General features: G+C 46.8%; 2 protein-coding genes across 5 annotated transcripts in view; one reads left to right on the top strand and one right to left on the bottom strand.

The window, feature by feature from the left end:
* The window catches only part of RASSF5 (Ras association domain family member 5), a 34,789-nt gene extending 26,718 nt beyond the window's left edge, over nt 1-8,071 (top strand). For both annotated transcript variants that reach the window (XM_074564320.1, XM_074564321.1), the window contains 4 exons: nt 1,097-1,210; nt 3,081-3,378; nt 3,764-3,879; nt 5,084-8,071. In XM_074564320.1, coding sequence (XP_074420421.1) covers nt 1,097-1,210; nt 3,081-3,378; nt 3,764-3,879; nt 5,084-5,236 — 681 coding nt within the window. In that variant the 3' untranslated portion in view covers nt 5,237-8,071. The remainder of the gene's footprint in view (nt 1-1,096; nt 1,211-3,080; nt 3,379-3,763; nt 3,880-5,083) is intronic.
* A 716-nt stretch (nt 8,072-8,787) lies between these two features.
* On the bottom strand, nt 8,788-20,554 carry EIF2D (eukaryotic translation initiation factor 2D). Of its 3 annotated transcripts, XM_074564430.1 has the most exons (16): nt 20,403-20,539; nt 19,465-19,655; nt 18,682-18,765; nt 17,290-17,457; nt 16,460-16,550; nt 15,663-15,770; nt 14,723-15,012; nt 14,414-14,531; nt 13,919-13,964; nt 13,133-13,236; nt 11,689-11,847; nt 10,917-11,006; nt 10,718-10,813; nt 9,465-9,585; nt 9,162-9,336; nt 8,788-9,056 (listed from the first exon to the last, which is right to left on the bottom strand). In XM_074564430.1, the coding sequence occupies exons 5-16, from the start codon at nt 16,543-16,545 to the stop codon at nt 8,986-8,988; spliced, it is 1,464 nt and encodes a 487-aa protein (XP_074420531.1). In that variant the 5' UTR covers nt 16,546-16,550; nt 17,290-17,457; nt 18,682-18,765; nt 19,465-19,655; nt 20,403-20,539; the 3' UTR covers nt 8,788-8,985. The 3 variants fall into 3 exon arrangements, with proteins under 3 accessions (XP_074420531.1, XP_074420529.1, XP_074420530.1); XM_074564428.1 differs by lacking the exon at nt 17,290-17,457 and having other exon boundaries at nt 20,403-20,554; XM_074564429.1 differs by lacking the exons at nt 17,290-17,457; nt 20,403-20,539 and adding an exon at nt 19,860-19,948.
* Between the last annotated feature and the right edge of the window lie 164 nt (nt 20,555-20,718).

Here is a 20,718-nt window from a genome sequence, read left to right on the forward strand (position 1 = left end):
CTTCAGCAGAAAGCACCTTGCTTTTCCCTTTTTAGATGGCCTGTAACGGGCACTGCGGTCCTGCTCCCCTCTAGTGCAGGTCTTGCAGCCGCTTGGACCCCAGGGCAGCATCCTCCTGGCCTGGACCCTGCTCCCATCCCGCGTCGGCTCAGCCTGTGCTGCCAGCAGCGCTGGGCTCTGCCCTGGTGCTTTATCCAAACCCATTCATTGCCTTTCTGCTCAAACGCTCTGAGCCCTGGGTCTCCACGGCAGGATTGTGTTTTCCCGTTATTCATCAGCGACATTTCCATGCACGACCTGCAGGTAGAGCCCACCTACGTGCCCAGTCTGTTGCTTTGCCTCCCAAGAGGAAATTCCCCAAAACCGGAGCGAGAAGCAGCAGCCGTCGTCCTCCCGGCCAGCCCACGCGCGGGCAGACGCTCAACGGTTTGTGACACGGGCTGGGATGCCCGGACTGATTTATTAGCAACTGCTTTATTAGTCATGCAGCCGGCTTGCTGCTTGTGTGATTTTACTGCTCTGAGCTATAACTTCCAAAGCTGAGGAGGAGTAATCCAGCAGAGATTTAACTTCACGTTCTGCCTGGGTGAACCTGCTGGAAGCTGGTTGGGGAGCACCCCAGGTTTTTAAGGGGTGCCTGGCTCGGGTAGGCAGAGCCACGGATGCTGGGAATAGGATGTGATTTTTTTTTTTTTTTTTTTTTTTTCCCAATGGCGTTGCAAGAAGCAAAGAAACACTCGGCAGGTGCAGGTGGGATTTTTTGAAAGCGGGTTTTAGAGGCTGGATTCTTTGCCCTGGTTTGTACTGGGATGGCTTTACTGCTCTGTGCCTCAGTGTCCCACTAACTGGTGGGGTTCGTGTGTCCCTCCACTGCCTGTCACTGGGGCCCAGAGGAGGTTTGGGGCAGGGACGGGGCATCCTGCGCGTTTGGCCTCTTGGCCGTTGGTACCATCTCCTCCTGTGCCATCGCGGCGGGTGTGAGCTCGGGGTCTGCGTGGCCTCTCCATTCCGGCGTTTCCCAAGCACCAGCAGAGCTGGAGAGACGCGGCGTGACCCGGCACGTAAAACAGCTAAAGCCTGTCTCCTCTGATTTCAGAATGTAACGCAAACAGTAGAAGAAGAAAAACCTGAGCCTCTGACTGTCCAGGAGATCAAACAGAAAATTGAAAAATACAACGCAAAAGTTACCAACTGCCTGTTGATGAAGCTGGTATGTACGGGGCTATATTTTCTGAATACGCAGAAAGCCTGCTGCTGGTTTCCCTGGGCTGTGAGCTGAGCCGGGCTGCAGGGAGGCATCTCCGCGGCGAGAGGGCTTGTGCCTGCTGAGATGCTCCTGTCTTCCGTACCCGATCTGCTTTTTCTCCTGCTTGGGTTTCCTTAGCGTTTGTCACCGACACTTGAGATAACACACACACACCCCCACACCCCCACACCCCTTGCCTTGGTCCCCTCTCAAACTGGGAGCACTGGCACGGTAATCTCTGGCCAGCCTGCGCCGCGATTAACTTGCCACAAATAGATGAGCCCACGTTGTTCCGGGGGGGATGAGTCACGGGGAAGCGCGGGCTGCGACGCTGCAGTTCAGCTGTCGCAAAGTGGATTTAGAAACACCAAGTGGATTCAGAAAGACAAAGTGTATTTAGAAACGCAAAGTGGATTTAGAAGCGCAAAGCCTGTCTAGAAAGAGATGCTTTCCGCCTCTGCCGCTGCCAGGCTTGTTTAAGCAGAGGTCCAAGAACCGCAGTGGATGTTGTGGATGTCGGAGCTTTGATTGCAGACTTGCTTGTCGCCACCTCTAAGTCAAGCCTTGATGCTGGGTGGTGAGAAGACGAGGAAATCACCTCTTTTACAAACTGGAGTACGGCAAAGGGACCTTACAGAGAGGGGGAAAAGCTTCTTAAAGAGTGAAATAATTAAATCATTGAACTTCCGAGAACTACCAAACTCCCTGGTGCTTGCTAACAGCTGAAAACAAACCTGAAGTTTATTTAAAATAGTAGCTCTTACAACAGTTCCCTTTGTGAAGCAATTTCAAAATGCACAGTAACTTCTGCTGGAATGTCTCGCCCATTGATTTTTGCCACCCCTTGATTTAAAGGAGTCATTTGTGACCCAAATGTCTACTCTTGAGTTACTTTGCTTGAGGCTTAGAAAAATACAGTCTTGAGACTTATAGAATCATAGAATCATTTCAGTTGGAAAAGACCCTTGGGATCATCGAGTCCAACCATCAACCCCACTCTACAAAGTTCTCCCTTACACCGTATCCCCCAACACCACATCTAAACGACTCTGAAACACATCCAGGGATGGTGACTCCACCACCTCCCTGGGCAGCCTATTCCAGTGTCTAACCACTCTTTCTGTGAAGAATTTTTTCCTAATGTCCAGCCTAAACCCAACCCCGGGACTTGCTGCAGCCCCGGGGCTTGGCTGGGCTCAGCTGCCAGTGGTGGCCCTGGGGTGGGACCGGTGGCCAGCGCTCCCGGCTCCCGAGGTGTATCCCTCGGCTTGTTCCCCCTGGTGCCCGTGGATGGACCGTACGGAGCCAGGCTTTTCTTTTGATTTTTGCAGAGCTGAGGGTAGGGCAAGGGACCCGCCGTGGGACGGGCTGATCTTGAATGGTTTATTATTACAAGGAGATGTGAGAATCCGTAAGCAGGGAATAAAACGTGAGGAATACAGTTGGGAGATCTCGCTGAACATGAGGCGTGGAAACCTTCCCAGAGGTTTCAAATCCTCACTGAAGTGCAACTACAAATTACGTGTAATGGTTTCCATAACTGACTTGTAGAGCGGTGTTGGGTTTAAATAAGACGAGATCGCAGAGACGTGAGGAAGGGATGAGTCATGACCGAGTGGAAGGAACAGGAGAAAATCAGTAGTGACTAACCCAAAATTACTGGTTACTTTTTACATGATTAATAAGAAACCCTCAGCCTCCTGGCAGTACCGAGGGGTGGGAAGTCCTGCAGCCACTCCGCGGGCCGCAGCGCTGGTGACCAGAAAGCCCCTCGTAGCGGGGGGCAGGACTAGAAACGCTCCCTGGAGCCTGACCCCCCTCTCCTTTGCTTTAGAATGATGATGGGACGTACACGGGTTTCATTAAAGTGCATTTGAAACTGCGCCGCCCCGTGACGGTGCCGGCGGGGATCCGGCCGCAGTCCATCTACGATGCCCTCAAGGAGGTGAACCTGGCCGACATGACGGACAAGAGAACCTCCTTCTACTTGCCGCTGGATGCCGTCAAGCAGCTCCACATCAGCAGCACGACCACGGTGAGCGAGGTGATCCAGGGGCTCCTGAAGAAGTTCATGGTGGTGGATAACCCTCAGAAGTTTGCACTTTTCAAGGAGATGCGGAAGGATGGGCAAGGTGAGTTCAGGCCCTCGGACCCGCCAGCTGCCCTGTGGCCGATTGGGTTTTTTTACCACTTTGTGTGCAGAAACGTTCCCAAAGCATTCGTTTAGGACTCGGTGGTGTGTCAGGCAGGCAGTGCCTAAATGTCAGACGAATAAATGGCCTGACCACCACATGAGGTGATGCTGCTTAAGCTGATGGGGAATTACTGGTTTCCAGAAGGGGGCTGAAGCCACCTAAGACCTAATGGGGATCGTTATGGATCTCTGAGAGAGACTCAGCTGCTTCCACTCTGATCCTGAGCAGCACAAGCTGCTTTTACATGCTGCAGTTGACCCTGCTGGGCTTTCCTCCGCCCTGGCAGCCGCGGGCTGATGGCGATGTCTGCGTTCCCTTGCAGTGCTCTTCCAGAAGCTCCCTCTCACCGAGTACCCCCTGTACCTGCGGCTGCTGGCGGGCCCCGACACGGACGTGCTCAGCTTCGTGCTGAAGGAAAACGAAACAGGGGAAGTTGAGGTACGTCGGTGGCTCTTTCCCTTGGCTCTCATGTGAAGGCTCAGAGTGTCGCTGAGCACGTGGCGGCGTTGCGGAGCTGGGCCGTGCGCGGCGGGGGCAGCAGGGGCTGGAGCCGTGCCACGCGAGCAAGGCGGCTTCTCCCCAACGGGGCTGGCTTTGCCTGCTAAAATCCTGGGTGTGATACCAGTATTTCTCCAAACTTGAATTATCAACTGAAAGTACCGCTTGTACCTAACCTAAAAAAAAAAAAAAAGTTTGGGTAACTTATTGCTCCTAAAATAAGTTGATTTTAAAAAAAAAAAAAAGCAAACTTAAACTTGAGCTGTGAAAATGCTGAGGCCAGTTTTGATGGCCAACCCATAATCTGTTTACAGAACCGAGCAACGCCATCCCAGAATGAATCTTCGGGAATTAGGTTAGCTAAACGCTGTTATAAGCAGTCCCCTAGTTTGAGTGGAAGGCAGGGACACTCGGGTAAGAAGCTTGCAGTCAAGCTTTTGGTTGCGATCATGCTCCCCGCTGTGACGAACGCCATCGCCGGGAGCTGCCGCATCCCGTGGGATTCTGCCGCGGGGTGGCTGGGGCTGTGCCACCGGAGGAGTGGGGCTGCGGTGGGCAGGGACGCCGTGGGGACACCGGCTCCCCGCGGCACTGAGCCGGCACACGGCGGCGGTTATGAACTGACGGCAACCGTCAGCCTGTGGCCGGCCTGCTCCTCGCTGGCGGAGGTGGCAGCCGGAGCAGCCACACTGCTGCACCCCGTGCCGCCAGCTTTGCTGAAGCTCAAACGGTTTTGATAACTTTGCAGTACAAGAAAGAGAACCGGCTCCTGCTGGGACCTTGCTCCCCCTTCATAAAGGGAAGTGGGAGTGAATGCTGCGTCAGTTGTTTCCCTAAATATTCCAGTTCCGTAGGGAGCTGTGCCGTCCCTTGCAGTGGGAGCTTTCATTCACCTGGGAAAAGATAATTCCCATGAAATCTCCAGTCTCAGGGGCTCAGGACTGGGATGGTCCTTTATGCTGTAGCCCATTATCCCAGCGCTCTCACAACGTGACGCAGTGAGATTAAGCTACCTGGAGATCAGACACACATTTAAATGTCTCTTATTGTTCCTCTTCACAGATTCAGGGGGGAAAAAAACCCACAAAAGCAATAAAGTGAACGGTGTGTGCTTACTTTCCCTCTGTTTCTGCTGTTCCTGCAGTGGGACGCGTTCTCCATCCCAGAGCTACAGAACTTCTTGATGATACTGGACAAAGAAGAGAAGGACAAAATCCAGCAGGTTCAAAGGAAATACGAGAAGTTCAAACAGAGACTGCAACAGACCCTGAAAGAAGCCCGAGGCAAGCCTGGATAACCCCTCAGGAGCCACTGGGCACCAGACTAAGCTAGATACTATTTTTAAAATGAAAAGACGCTTCTCAGGACACCTTTTCATCACTCTCCCTTTTCATCCTTCCATTAAGGACTGGCTCCCAGCACCCATAACACGAACATACAGCATTTTCTTCTTCTGAAACCTCTTATCCCAGGACCAGAGCCAGTCAAAGCACGGGAAGACGGTTTTAAACTGTGGCCGTCAACAAACCAAACGCAGCTGCTGGTTCACTTTTCAGCTGTACCATCCGATGGAGAAGCTCCGTGGAAAACACTGGGTGTTAAACCCCAGAGGAACATCTCCTGGCTGATGTTTTGAGCAGGGTAACGCTTGCTGTTCACACTCCTCCCAGCAACGCTCTTGTCCCCGTCCGGCCGTGCCGCGCTCACGGCGTGTGCCCGCGTGGCCGAGTCCTCGTTTCGTAAGTCGAGCGGAGGAAGCAGCAGATAAAGCGGAGGAGGTGGTTACACCGACCCACGTGGGCGTCGCAGCTGTAACCAACACCAGACGGACTTGTTCAGGGCTAAGATAGGCAGGGAAGGGTAAAGTTATGACACCAAGGCAGCTGCAACACCCAAACAGTCTGTCAGTAAGCGTTATTGAAACTTGGTAATATTAATTCGAGGAAAAGTCATCCATTTTGACTCTAGTTAACGTCCAGTTTTGAAAACAATGTGAATTAAAGCAAATACCCCTGATGCTTAGCTAAGATAGCCAGTGTTTTACCAGTTTTGTACTCTGTAGGATTTGGGACCTATGTTTGAACAGATTCTGTTTGAAAAGGGTAAAGATGATGGTTGGGGCATGGGCCAGCGGTTAGGTACCGAATGTTTAGCAATACATATCCAACAGATTAAGCCAGGAAAGCTCAAAACCCCTTTTTACAAAGCAAAGCGATTTTGAGCTACGGACAGGTCTGGCCCCGAGGGCGAGTTGCTGCGGCCAGGGCCAGGCTGTGGAGGCGGCACCGGGAGCACGGGCAGCCTTAGCGCCAGGGGAGCGAGGGCGCCAGGGCTCAGCTGCTCTCCTCCCTCCACCCTCACACCACGGCTCCTCTCGCTGCCCTCCTTGCGCTGCTCCCCCACCGCTCCTGTCCCTCGCACGCCGCCCTCTCCCTCCTTCCCTCCGCTCTGGACCTGGCGGCTTCTCCTTCCCTCCCTCCCTGCTCGCACGCGGTGCTCTGCCTGCACGGCCAGGGAGGGTCTCTCTCCCCCTCTCTCAGGGCTCCCACTGCCTCCGATGCACGCGCTGCGCATCCTTCTTAAAAATCCCTGAGCTGGAGCATCCGTTCCTGCCGTGACTCCAGCCAGCGACCCCCTTCTCGCTGACGGCGAGCAGCGACTGCTGCAGGGCAAGGAAAGCTCGGGGGATGCCAGCCTGAGCGAGGACGGGCCCATGTTTAGTCTGTGCTCGGTACCGAGCACGACGCGCACGGCCAGCTTCAGCCTTCCCTCTGTTTACACAGGACACCGCAACAAAGCGTGGAGAGAGAACGGCACATTCACACCATCCAGGTTCAGACGGAGCACGTGAAAGGGTTTCACAGTGATGCCATGAAGGAGGCTCCCTCCCAGCTCGCTGGCGGCTGCTGTGACCCCACCTGCGTTGGGGCGGGAAGGGAGGCAACAGGTTGTTGGGTAACAGTTACCACAGAAATAACGTAGAAGAGTCCAAAATTTACCTCAGTGCCTTTTTTTTTTAATTTTTTTTCCCTTAAGTGTGAAAACTTTGCATTTGGGCTAAGACGGCAATTGGAAGGGGCTTTTGTTGAGAGGCCTTCTCAGTCCTGTCCCCACGAGGTACTGTTGTGATGAGGCTGCTTTCGTCCAGAGGGACGAGGAACTGGTTTGTTTCTTTCCGGAAGGTGACTGCTTGGGATTTTCATTTTTTTGTCCAGATTTATACTTGAGTGTGGTTGTTTATAAACCGTAAGAGAGCAACTGCACCGCTTAAAACCCCTGGGTTTGTGTCAGTGCCGCTTTCTGCAAGCTGAGTTGCAGCTCCTGTTTCGGTCGGTGAAGGGTTTGCTGGCGGGAGGGGCCTCCAGCCGTACTGTACTCTACACCCAGATGACCTTTAACAACACGGCGGCAGCCCAAATACAGCAGCAATTTTTATGCTCTGGGGCTGTTTGTCCACTTACAAGAATACTTATTACTTCACCGTGCACTTGTGAAGTAATTTAAGTAACGTTTATCTAGTGCTGTATAAATAAATACTTCTGTTCAGTCAAGGGGAAGAACACTGTAAAAACTGCCATTGGTTCCGAGATGTAAGCTCCAGACGCTTGATTTTAAATCCCTTACCTTGCTGGCTAAAAGCTGTAAAGATTTCTTTTGTTGTTGTTGTTGTTTTCTACTAGAGTCTTGGTGACCGTCACCCTCTCCCCGCCCCCGGAACCCAGCATGTCTTTGACATTTTGTAGAAGGCATGGCTTCTTATGCAATTAACCGTGAATGCTGCTGAAAAACCTCCTGCAAAGGGGAGGGCTGTTTCTTTTTGGTTTTTCAAAATACGGGGCAGTTGAAGAATTGGTAGATCTTGAAACTCAAATCCTCAACGGTCAGTTGAGCTGTGTCTAGGGTAGAAGAATTGGCCCCTTCCTTAAGCGCAAAATACTGTTGGCAGTGCCTTTGGTTAGTATATTGTCTTGCCTAGGTCGTGTGAATTTATTTTTCATGTCTATTGTAAAACATGTAAAATAATGTGTATAGAATGGAATAGTAAAGCTTCTATGGCAAAGTGAAATGCATTTTTGCAATGCTGTAATTTATTTTTACTACTCCCTAGTAAATCTATGGCATTTTTAAAAAATGTCTCACTTCCTGCTTTTTTGAAGGTTCTGAAACTATTTGTTCATATGCAGACAGTGTACAAGACAACGATAATAAAACTGTCCGTAATTGAAGAAAGCTCTTTAACTTCTTTTTCTGGCGCCCTCCTGTGGAACTTCCATGTATTAAGTCTAAAGGGAAGATACAGGGATCCTTCCTGGAAGTGAATTTAAATTGCTTAACCTTATTGTAAAGTGTTGAAGCTTCAGCTAAAGAGGTACAGAACACCTACCCCATGGAACCTGAGCGAAGCGGTCCATTAATCTTCTCTTAATATTTTAGCTGGATTTGACAGAACTGCTACCCATGTCTACCTGTGATTAATTACACTGAATGTCATACATTAGAATGTATTTTTATATATAGATAAAAATCATATAAACCATAAAAATCCAGCTAACAGAGCTCATTCTCAGTGCTGAAATGTCTGATATTAATTCCTGGAAATGTTTAAAAGGATAAAATCTAAAACCAAATGGGTTTTACTTGTGACATACACAATCTATGGCACCGCACACCGGACTGTTCCAGGACAACGCCTTGGAATGTACTTTGCTTACATTTCGGTGGAGCTTCTAGCGCCGTGCCTTTGCTAAAAGATGCAAAGCAAGACAGTTAACCTAGGCAAAAGCCACTGTAGCCGCGACACCAGTGCACCATAGGAACTTCTAGAAAATACATGGAAAAGGATAATGCTAGGGGTTTTATTCAGATTTTTATTTTTATGAAAAATGAACAGCTGGAGCAGTACTATTATTTGGGTGGATCCTAGACCTTGTAAACATCCAGGACCCGTTTTTGAATGAATGGGGCCTGTACATTATCCTTGATTTGTTGGCAGAACGCTTCTATAAATTATGACATCTGAGTAATTCTTACAGTTGATTTTTTCTCTTATTTCTTCCGGCCAAGCTTTGGAGCCTTCTCGAGGCCTTGAATGTATTTCCGAGGTAGCTGGTATTCTTCTGCAACATAACCAAGAGTTCGCTTCAGGTAAATATTCAGAGCTCAAGAATTAAAATCTGTGTCTTGCTATAACCAGTCCCAGCCCAGTTCCAGAACGGACTTACCTAGCAGCATCTTGGCCAGATGATGGATTTGGTTGCCTTGGATCTGGACCTGAACTCTGTCTTTTGTTCCTGGTACGGGGGTGATGGTGGCACTGGCTTGTACTTTTTGTTGCAGAATGTTGGCCACGCACTGTGGGTCTAGACCATACAGCTCAAGGTTCTTGATAATTGTCACCTACAGGTTTTAAGAATTATTGCAAACATCACTGCTGTAGGTACTCCACCCCAGAAAAATGAGCTGCCAAAGCTGCTCTCAGAATCTGGGCTTCTACTCAAGCCCCGTAATTTTAGTTCTCTTTTTACCTTCTTATTTGATGATCTCTGTGCTATGGTTATGTCGATGGGCTCAATGTTTCCTTTCCTCACAATAGGCTCTTGTCCAAAAAATGTCACCTGGTGTAAGGGCTGCAGTCGCTCAAGGCACCTGAGCAAAGTTGATACATCCAATTAGTCTCTACAGTACAGCAAGGCTGATGTTAGCTGTGCTTTTCCACTGCAGCCTCTCAGGTTTTTGAGACTACACGAAAGCCAAGATTCTGTGTGTGAGAACTTGTATCTTAAGAAGAGAATGTATGACGAGCTCAGGCAAAGATTAGCATCCTAGCTGTTATTTAAAGAGCGAGCCTGAATAAAAAGAAAGGTCGTCTACTGCCTCGCAAAAATTACAGCTTAGATTGTTACTGGTAAAATTTTATAAATTGGTTCTTGTAGAGGAAAACCTTCTTTAATTTTAAGCTATTGTTCAGTTGTATTGTTCACAGATTGTAAAGCAACTTGTTTGGAATTCAGCATAAACTGTGTTACTGTCCCATGAGCAAACTTGGCTTCAGAAATAAAAGAAGCTGCTGGAGGTGTGTGATTAAGAAGCTCAAGGCAAGTAAGACAGTGGGGACATTTAGGCAAAGTTTGTCAGTCTATGGAAACAAGGGCTTTGGTCAGATAATCAGGCCTGTTGGATCTAAAAGGTGGGTTTGGGTTATAAATGCAGAAGTTCTATTGCCATTGCCTAAAAAGGGCGTGTTCAGCTATCTGTTGCAAAGGATGGGTTTATAAATATGTACGTATAGATTATACGCAGAACGAGGCACTGTTTGTTTAGGATGCTTTCCCTGATAAGAGGTTAGCAGGTAAACAAACACCCCACAACCACAACAGTTAATGCTAGGTGCTTGTTAAATGGTGAAGAATGAGAGATCCTGCAAGTGAAGGTCTCTGGATGGTTTTTGTTTTGAAATTCTTTACAGTAAGAGTGGTGAGGCGCTGGAACAGGTTGCCCAGGGAAGTTGTCGATGCCCCATCCCTGGAGGGGTTCAAGGCCAGGTGGGATGAGGCTTTGAGCAGCCTGGGCTGGTGGGAGGTGTCCCTGCCCAGGGCAGGGGGATGGAACTAGATGATCTTTAAGGTCCTTTCCAACATGAACCATTCTGTGATTCTGTGTGATTTTGTTGCATTACCAGTAGGAAGTTACAACTTGGGCAGCTCCAATAACACGTGGCTTTGAGTTGCATGCAATAAATCTACGTAATACTGAAACACTTCACTGGGAAAACAGTCACCTGCTCAAGAGGTCATCCCATTTAAGGTTCGAGATTTCATCTTGTTCCGATTTATCTAACAGGCAGTCGCACAGAATGGCATTCACCTTTACAAAGCTACAAAACAAAAACACACATTAGAAGCAAAGAAGTTCCTGGTTTCCTCTGACTTCAGCATCCCCTGTGTAAGCAGGGTAGGACAACTTCCATGTCTACTCACTTTTTGTTTGTTTCATCAACTAACTCATTAGTCTTCACATAGTTGATGATGATGTTTCTCACCTCACTGCTTGAGAGGATGCTGCCTTTTCTAAAGAGAAAGAAAACTTTTTAACTTATTACTTTAAGTAGCTAGGTGTCAGGTTCTGTCACTAAGAGAGAAGACAGCAACTACTCTGAGTACATTTGGTAGCAACAGCTCAATACTGAAATGAACCTTCTTGTTACACCTCAGCTGCTGTACACCAGATAAAAGGCTCACAGCAGTAATCACAGGGTAATCACAGGGGCTAATTTCGGAGGATGACCCAAATGGCACCCCAACTTCAGGGGACTGTGGATAACTTGTACAAAAGTGCCCAGCGGAAGAAAGGCTGCCACTGAGTGCTAGCTAAACTACAGGAGGGAAGGGAGCTCTTTAAATTACCTGGGTGTCCTCTTTTCAGTAAACCATGCTGTGGGTGGGCAGAATATGCCTTATCCAATGGCAAATTAAGACAATCCAAGTAAAACGTACCAATTTTGACACTTGAGCTATCACCTCCTTAGCTGTGGGAGAAGTGATGTGAGTACTTGCTGAACACAGTTGTCACAGTCTCTTATCTTTCTTCCCTTTGTGAAGCAATGAATATATTCTTGATGCCCAGCACCTTTCCTGACAGCACCGCAGGGCCCTCCCCATGAGGGCTAACAAAATGGTAGCAGCATAGGTTTGTTACTCTACTCTCTTTCTTCACGTAACAATGGCTTTGTTGTACTTTCCTCACGCTTACCTGTGTCCAGACTCCTGAAAGAGTGGGACCATTTTTGCTGAGACCCCATAAAGCGGAATAATTTCGGGAGCATGGTACACTTGTCCTCTGTCTTCATTCTTGCTGTCTTGGGCAGCTGAGGCTGAAGAAAATCCTTCAGGTACTGCAAATGCTCTAATGCTGAAATAAGAATTATTTGGTGTGAGTGAAAGGGATTGAAACTTATCACTTCCATTTCACTGGGAAACTAAAATCTAGCAGAGTCATGCAAAAAGCTTTCTGGTCTGTTGTATAACATGTCAGTTCCCCCAGATGCATTCCATTGCAGTGGGGGCTGTGTCTGCTGAAAGGATTCTTTAGTGGTCACTGATGAAAGAACAGTCTGGAAGAGAGGGGTAAGAGCTGGATCAGTGCAGGAGCTGGAGTCTCATTTCATTGACCACAGCTGCGCACTCTATGCTTGACGGTAAGAGAACTGACAAACCGAGCTGGAGTATGCCTGTCTCATGATGATAAGGCCAAGCATAATGAGAGAAAAGTTAATGCAGAAAGTCAAAGTAATTCTGGTTCTTTCCAAACGCAGAAGAGAAGATATATCTACTGAAATATTCTCCACTCCATTAGTTGCCAAGGAGACGTTATACACCAGGAAGCCTCAGGCCCGCTGGGAAATTCCAAGAGAGCTAACGTGCCAATATGCAGAAGGAACAAGTAGGATGTTCTTGATGTGAGGTAAATATTACTCATTAGAAAGATAATAGAAACACCAATAGCGGAATCTGGTAATAGGTAAGGGTATTTGTGCAAATCAATATGTGTAAGGGAAAACACAGCAATATTTTGTTTTCATTTTTTGAGATTATAACTTTGGCTTCCAATTTTGCAAAGTGCTTGATTTCATCCTTTATGACATTCTGAGACTGTAGGTTCACGAGCATTTATTTAGCAGCAGTGTCATCTTTTTACTGGAATTATTGTTTAGACAGGTAAGTTCACTGCAAAGCTGAACAACGAACTGGCCCAGCACGCCGATCGAAGGGGGAGGGGGAGACCTGCTTAAACTGGAAGGGCATAAAACAGTCACTGTTAAATGGATAGAAAACTGCCTGATGGGTTTCAAACCTTCTTGCCTCCCTTCCCCCAGCAACAACCAAGAAACTCACACAAACTATCAAGACGCTGTCAAAGGAATGTGCTTTTTAGTGACAGCTAACAGGCTCGATGCTCTAAGACTTTTATTAGCAGCCAAACTGGAAGCCAGAAATTTTTAATTGTAACACTGCAAAAAATTGCAATTAATTGGGGTATAAAACCTCTCCATAGCATATTAAGATTAGGAAAATGAGGGCTGCTACAGCTGTTCAGAACAAGAAGTCAAGCAGAGTATAGGTAATAGAGCTGGAAGTAGCAGATTCCAGCTTTCAGAGACTACCGATTCTATTAAAGACTACGATATTCTACATACTCTGGATGTTTCCAGTCCACTTCCACAATGCTCTCCACACCTTTGCTCAGCTCCTTCACGTGTAAGATCTTCTGCTGCTGCATACATTGCAGGAATTTAGAGAACTGAAGGAAGCAACAATCAGAAATGTGGAGTCAAGATTTTAAAATTCCTGTTCATGCGTTTCTGACTGCTCTAAAGTTACTTGCTAAATCAGAATAACTACACACACCTCACGTCTTTGCTTCTTTAAGCACAGCAATTGTTAAGGAGCAGTAGGTGCCTCTGTCTGGCTCTAAAACAGAGTAAAAGCAGGTTCCTTTTGCAGGTCTGCCATCTCTTTGCTCTGAGACATTCTTAGCCAAATCACAGTACATCTCGCATGGACTACTGTGCGATCTTTGCCAGTGCACTTTGTCTTTGCTTGTCATCTACACAAGAGGGACAATATCATCTCCTTCCTCTTCATTTGTGTTCATTAACAGCTTTAGAACAGGAGTGTCCTCCTGCAAGTAATTGCACTGTCCAACAAGACGAGAACCCTTTAATAGCTATTGCAGTATACAGTGGCAGATAGCACTAGCTGCATTCAAAGCAGATCAATGCTCCTGCTTTCAGGACAATTACTCTTCTCCTTGGATCCCGCAGGAGCAGAGAGCTGAGAAACAGAACTTGGCTTTTAAGAACAGCTTCTAGGATATTTTGTCCGTCTGTTTTACTAACACTTGAACAATTCTTACTTCAAATTTTTTCTCTCTTTCCATATCTTATTTAAATTAATGCAAAAAACCAACAGAAAAATCTCACCTTCTTATAGCTTGATTTCTTTATGTCCAGTTGTTGGCCAGCAGGGCTATAAATGGATTTTTTAAAAGTTCTTTAGTTATAAGTCACCCTTCATTTCTTCTTAAATCTTGCTACTTACGCTAGAAGTTTCTTAACAGCAAAAATACAAATCACACAGAGAAAGAATTACTTCAAACAAGCTAATAAATAGAACATGATGAGTGAAACTAGTGCTGACGTTCCTGTGGGTAGGCAAACAGCCATTTAAGTGACTAAGCAGTCTGGGAACAAATGCCAGCCGATTTAAGTTAGCTACCCAGCGCGTATCCTGGTCTGCACAATCCTTACATCAAAGTATTTGAAGTAAGAAGTGAGCATAGTCTTAGATAGCCTTAGATAAGGACTAAATTTTACCTTTGTGTCAAAACTTTCATCTTAAATATCACACTCGATCTCCACAGTTTTAAAGCCAAAAACCCAGCAGGCAAATCCAAAGACAATCTTCTTACCACATACCAGCATGAAAACATATGGCTGCGTAGAAATGTGCTGGTGAGCAGAGGGAGATCCGACTTCTTTACTTTGCATTTTAAGGCATGAAAAAAGCACTGATTAAATAATGCATCCATTTGCTCTGCAGGGAAAAAAAGGACAAGTAAGCCGTGAGTAGTCTGTTCTTTCAGACTGTCCTTCCAGACAGTCCACAAAAGTCCTTCCATTCCAGACCAGACAGAACTGCCTGGAATGCACAGTAATTGAGATCCTGGGTATGGGCTTCAGCAAACCAAAGGGGCACAGTTTGGTTTCATTTGTATGCAAAGATACCTTGTGGAGTCCTACTGTCTTCAGCTTCCCGCTGAACCTCTGCGTTGGCATCTTCATCTGTTTCTGCAGCTCTGTTCTCATGCAGTTCCTCCTTTCCCATCACTATTGCACAAGTGTCTCGCTCCTTCAGGCTCAAATCACCAATGTCCACATGCTGCAATGGGTCAGTGGAGAAGCTGATGACAGGCTGTTTCCCCTCCGTCTCTTCCTCATCTTCAGCACTCTCCTTTTCAGCAGTATTTGTTACCAAGGGAGCTAAGGTAGGAGGATAAGATTTGTCACCATATTCCCTATAAAAGGAAGAAAAAGTGTAACGTAGCTTCCTGTTTACTGCTTTGAAGCCCATAGGACAATGAACAAATGTCACCCTGATAAAAGGCACTGGAAGTTGCGTGGATCTTTTTCCGCATTCTCAAAACTATAAAATTTATTTAACAATTCCTCCATAAACTCTATGTTCCCGCCATGAATCTTAATTCAAAACTCAGCAGACTAATTGAATCCATATGCAAAGCAAATCATTGATTTGGCTCAGACTCGCACAATTGACCTGTGACCAGTTTTTAAGCAAAAATGATTCAAAGTTCACTTTTTACAGAACAATAAGATTTTCTAAAATCAGAGTAACAGGGATGTTCTAGTTTCATTTTTATAATAATTGCACTCAGGTTGAAGGAACTGAATAAAGTGAATAATCTTACATATCTATTTCCAATACGTATATAACAGATAGGTGTCAGGACAGACACCTGCTTCTGTCAGAAAAGCGTAGTCATCAAAAACACATAGATGAAACCTTAATAATGGTCATATCTAAACTGTAACCAAATAATTCAGTATGTTGAACTGACAGATCAACCTTACTGGGGCACAGATTTTGATTTTAGTAAATGCATGAGAGTTGTTACACATTTTACCAAATGCCTGGCAATATACCCACCAGAGGTGATCCAGGTACGTATGCAACACAGCAAAGCCCTTCCCCTTCATTCCAGCAGCCAGCATCTCCGCAGTGGACATAGTGGCAACTGCAACTGCTACTGGAGCTCTGGGAAAAGGAGGGAGTATTACAGCAGGACAGCACAAACACACTGTGCTACTTGGGCAAAGACAGACTGTGCCACTGTCATATACTGAATTTCTTTTACGATGTCCTTGTTCTCTACAACCTGCCTTTTAAAAATCATCTAGGTATTTTCTGGTTTTGTCCCATCTTTCTGGTATGTAAAGTCTTCCAAAGAATCCCAAGGATATGTTCAGCTGTGATACTGAAGTGAAGGTTGTGCAGCGACGCATTCTTTGCTCTAATAAAGTACAAGAAGCGTATGCATTGCCCAAAGAGACTAGCAGTGGGGGGAAAAAACAACAGCTTCAGCACTGCTCCCTCATTCTGAATTTCCTCATAGACAAAAAGACAACTGTGTAGAATACTATCTTTTATTAAAAAAATTACTCTGTTTCAAAACAAATCTACCACCAAATGTACCACTTTGGACCCACAGGTCCAAAAGAACTAATTTGCAGAGCTGTCCACCCAAGCTCAAACATATCCTAACCCAGAAACTTAAGTGGATATTTTTTCTGCTGTATTTTCCATTGGTTAGATCCACAGTGCAATAAATGCACGAGAACAATTCTGCTTTTATCTCCTCAAACCCCACTGAGTCTTCCTGTAAAAAATAGCTTCCTTTCATTTTTAGTTCCTAAAAAAGGATATGAATAAAGTAGCCTCCGTACCTGTTTCCCAAAAGGGTGACAGCACAGAGCGTGCCCCGCTCTACTTGGGGAAAGCCAGAAGATGGCACTACAACTCCTGGCAGCATCAGATCTGGAGACAAGAATAAAGCACATCCATTTGTCAATGAAAGACTCAGCCACTAGCACCTCCACCCCCATCCCTCCTGTTACTCAGCAAAAATACAAGCCTGCTAATAGCTGAGACGTGCCAGAGAAAACATGATTCTTTGTTCCTCCTAGTAAGGCAGCACTTATTGCTACCACCCTGTGGAGTAAGGGGTCCAATTCACAAGGGTGCTGGGCACATCCCAAAAAACTGCAGGAGAGCTAAGCGTACTCAGCCCCTTGCCCTGTCAGGCCCAAAGGGAGAACTGTTTTTAACAAAAAGGTATGAGCTCCCAGCCTATAGAGCATCACTCTTCATTAATGACAAGGAAAGAGAAAGGAATGAGGAGATGTGCCTGGAAAACCCATTTACTCTTCCCTGTCCCAAAGGCAGGTTACACCAGCAGCTCTCTGGCTGAAGACAGAATTGCCTAAAATGCGCCACTGCTGACCCAACCCTGCTGATCTGGCACAATAGCTGCACTCGGCTGTGAACTCTCCTCAGCACGAGGAAGCAGCCTTAACCAGCTCCTTGCTGTCTGCACAGAAAGAATAGACCTTGTTGCGTGCTTCCTTCTGCTTTCCATACCTGGGGTGAATAGACTGGCATGTGAGTAAACAACAGTTTTCCACGCCACGTACGTCACCACCAAATTATGTAAAGAGCATCTGCTCGCCCTCATCGCAGCTATAACTGTCTAAAGCTTGCAGTCTCATGGACTGACCTGTGTTCCACGGTTTGGTTTTGAAGCCATCTCTCTTTTTTTTCTCAGCATCATAGATTTAACGTGTATGCTGAAGAAGCCAACAATATTTTTCCTCCCCTCCACTGTCACAACTACTTTCAGCAAATCTAGAATGAACTCTGCAATTGCAGCCAAGGCTCCACATCTCTGAGGACAGAAATCACATAAAGACCTTAATGTGACAAGGTAAGTAGCATGTGCATATTATGTAAATAACCAGGGCAGAGAGTAGATACTTGACAGAACAGATATCACAAACAGCACTACCTTGCTTCTCCTCTTTGTAACTGAATGCTCCCTAAATCTGCTCCCTCCCTCCATATCTGGATAGTCTCACGCCTTTCCTCCTCTTTCTGAGATGTGGTTCTACCTCTCCTCTCTGCCTTTGTTGGCCATTGTCTCCGTGGCCAGCTTCTTATCTTTGGATCCTACCCAGAGGTAGCCTAGTTGCCATGGGAGATGAATGACCCGCAGCCCTCTTTCATCAAAGTCCTTCCACCATTAGCAAGACTTTTTTTTTCACCAGAAACTAGGTCACTGCAAGTCAGCAGCAAGGCTTGATCGGATGTCTATCGCAGCTACACATTCAAGCACTTTATTTTCCAAAAGCAAATAAGGTAAACAGAAGGGCCTGAGTTCTACTTTAGATACCGTGTAACGGCAAAAAGACACCTCTTCCTACATGTACACTTCCATTTACAGGCTAAGGCTGCAGCGGCCGCAATTTAATCTTTTTCTGGTTGAGCCGTTCTGCAAGTTAAAGTTTATAAAGACCAGATTCTCATGAGTCTGAACCACATCCAAAGCAGGTTCCAGAAAATAGACTCCGTTCTTGTTAGTCTTGATCCATAATTAGGTGGTAGAGCCAGTAATCCAGGAACTTGAATCCAGCCTCACCTGCACAGTTTACTTGACAGTGATTACAACTGTACATTCCAATATAAACTCACTTCTTATCCATAGGATAAGCTGGTTCATCTCTGAAGTGACAGGAAGCGGGGTGGCAGCAAACAAACTCAGCTGCTCAAGGAGTTACAAAAAAGACAGACAAATGACACAGGCAGTTCTATGTCCTAATTCAGAGTTGCTGACCACTCTGAGTAGGTATTTCCAAATCTGAGACTCCCACATGGAACAGGTTAATGCATTTAAACAGCTTAATCTACTTTGTTCCATTCACAAAATTTTACAGTTTGTTTAGCCTCTCATGACATCACCATGAATTATTTTGCGAGTACTTATTCTTTATACGTTTGTGTGTGTGTGTGTCTGTTTCAGGTACATTTTTGCCAATCAGAAAGGTAACATCAAAAAAGCCCTGAAGGCAACTCCTTTTTGCAATACAATGAGACAAAGTCCTAGTCCTCTTACCTGCTCCTCCTGCTAGTTTCTGCAGCACAGGGGGCCATGTTGAAAAAGCAGGGAGAAGATCTGGGTAGACCCACAGAGTGTACACTGTCCCAAAACAGAACAGAAATTTAAAGACGCATCATTAAAAACTTCTATAGCTGTTACTTCTTCCCGTCTTTAAGACCAAGCAGTACAACACTAACTACAACTAAACACTCTGCTGTTACTCTGGTAATCAAGAAATCTGAAATCTGAATGATCCTACAATAATTAGTAGATGTGATGGAGAAAAATAAACTGCTAGTTAATTCAAGCTCCTGTGAATTATTATAAAGGATACAGATAAATGTTTGCATTATTTTCCTTAAGTCAAGGACACTTTGAGCTAAAATGCTACTCCAACAAGGAAGAATTGCTAGGTATGGGAAAAATAAAAGCAGAGAATACCAGAGCAATTCATTGTCTAAGTGCAGGGCTGCCTGGAAGTGGACATCATGCTTCCAGGAATTACACCTTGCAGTGGACACGAGAGAAAAAAGGGGCTAAGATGCCAAACTATGACTTAATAGACTTGTTTCCTGGTTTTTAACCTCTGAGCACCTCAATTGCCTTTTTGCAGAAAGAATACAGAAATGCCACTGATTTCGCAGAGGTGCTGGTAGAATAAATACACTAACGATTATGAAGTGTAGCGATACAATAGTGATAGGATAAGTACCTAAGATGAACACAAGGAAATCTTTTGGGGAAAGGTCGGTGCCCAGTAAGTAACGAGGGAGGATTATTCTAGTCCACTCCCCATACCTGTTGGATACAGAGCCTTCTCAATTTCAAACAGTATTGGGTTCCTGTTATTCATGTAAACAGTGACGGCCTCCCCTTTGTGAGAGTACATTTTGATGACATTAAGCTCTTCCTTGTTTGGAATAAACTCAGTCAATTGTTCAGCGCTAAGGTTAGGAAAAGCTGCTGCAACATCAGTTCGTAGTTTCCTCCTGAAATGATACAATCACAAGTGTGTTACAAAGCTGTCTAGACCGTCCCTCAAAATAATTCCTAGATCAGTAGTTACTATTTTGTTGGCTGTTCATGAGATTGCTGTTTTTTCACAGCAGATAATTTCAAGCATTTGTGTCTGGATTCACAAATGAGAAAGCTGCATGCTAGAAGAATACTGGGAAAAGGCCAAATATGCTTACCCTGCTCAAATTCTTCCTTAAAAGTCTGCTTATACCTGCGGTTGCTGTCTTTGCCCCTCTTTTGCAGCGATTTCATTACAGATCTTGCAGGCAGGAGCAGGGGTGCAGCCAGACTTCCCTCTCCCCCCAGGTTTAACTGATGTTTTAAGACATGGTGACCAGCACAAGGGGGGTTTGTGTGGTCTTTCAGAGGCAGCAAGCGTATCTGAAAGATGGGCAAGTCAGGTGAGCATCACTACTCGAGAGCGTAAGGAAGGATCAGCTGGGCCTCGGTGGAACAATTCATTTAAGTCTTGTTTAATTCGAACAGCGCATTTTGTATTCAAAACGTTCGTGTTTATCACAAATAAAAGGTGAAAGTGGCCGCAGTTCCCTGCCTGCCCCCGGCCCGTGTCTCCGTGGAGGCCGAGCTGCCGGGCCGGGGCATCGGGACCGACGCCGGACCGCGGCGATTACCGGGCGAAGGGGCCGGGCCCACCGCCGCAGGCGGGACTGGGCCGCTCCCCGCGTCGGCGCGGCGGGGCTCCCCGGCCCGGCACTCACCGATCGGACCCCTTGATGGCGGTGTTGGATCTCACCCGGAACGCCCTGGAGAACATGGCGGGCCCGCTCCCCGGCCGCCGCCGCCGCGCTCCCTCCCCTCAGGCCGCGGCAGCCGCCATGGCGCCGTCCCGCTGTACAAAAGCGTCCGGCTGGAAACCGCCTCCCTCAGCCCGCCCGGCCCGGCCCGGCCCGGCCCGCTCCCCCCGCCCCAGGGCCCTGCGGGTTCTCTCCTCACGGAGGCTCTTCCCCAACGCTTTGTTCTGTGAGGGGGCGGGTGAAGACCCGCTAGGGGTGGGGGGCGGAGAGGGGAGATGAA

This window comes from Larus michahellis, chromosome 21, assembly GCF_964199755.1.
Source record: "Larus michahellis chromosome 21, bLarMic1.1, whole genome shotgun sequence".
NCBI classification, from domain to species: domain Eukaryota; kingdom Metazoa; phylum Chordata; class Aves; order Charadriiformes; family Laridae; genus Larus; species Larus michahellis.

Excerpts from the sequence above, each read along its gene's own strand:
- EIF2D (XM_074564428.1), bottom strand. The coding sequence starts at position 20,458 with ATGTTCTCCAGGGCGTTCCGGGTGAGATCCAACACCGCCATCAAGGGG. Across the intron at positions 16,551-18,681 it reads GAAACTAGCAGGAGGAGCAG|ATCTGATGCTGCCAGGAGTT; the intron begins GTAAGAGGACTA and ends TCTTGTCTCCAG. Across the intron at positions 11,848-13,132 it reads GTGGACTGGAAACATCCAGA|CATTAGAGCATTTGCAGTAC; the intron begins GTATGTAGAATA and ends TTCTTATTTCAG.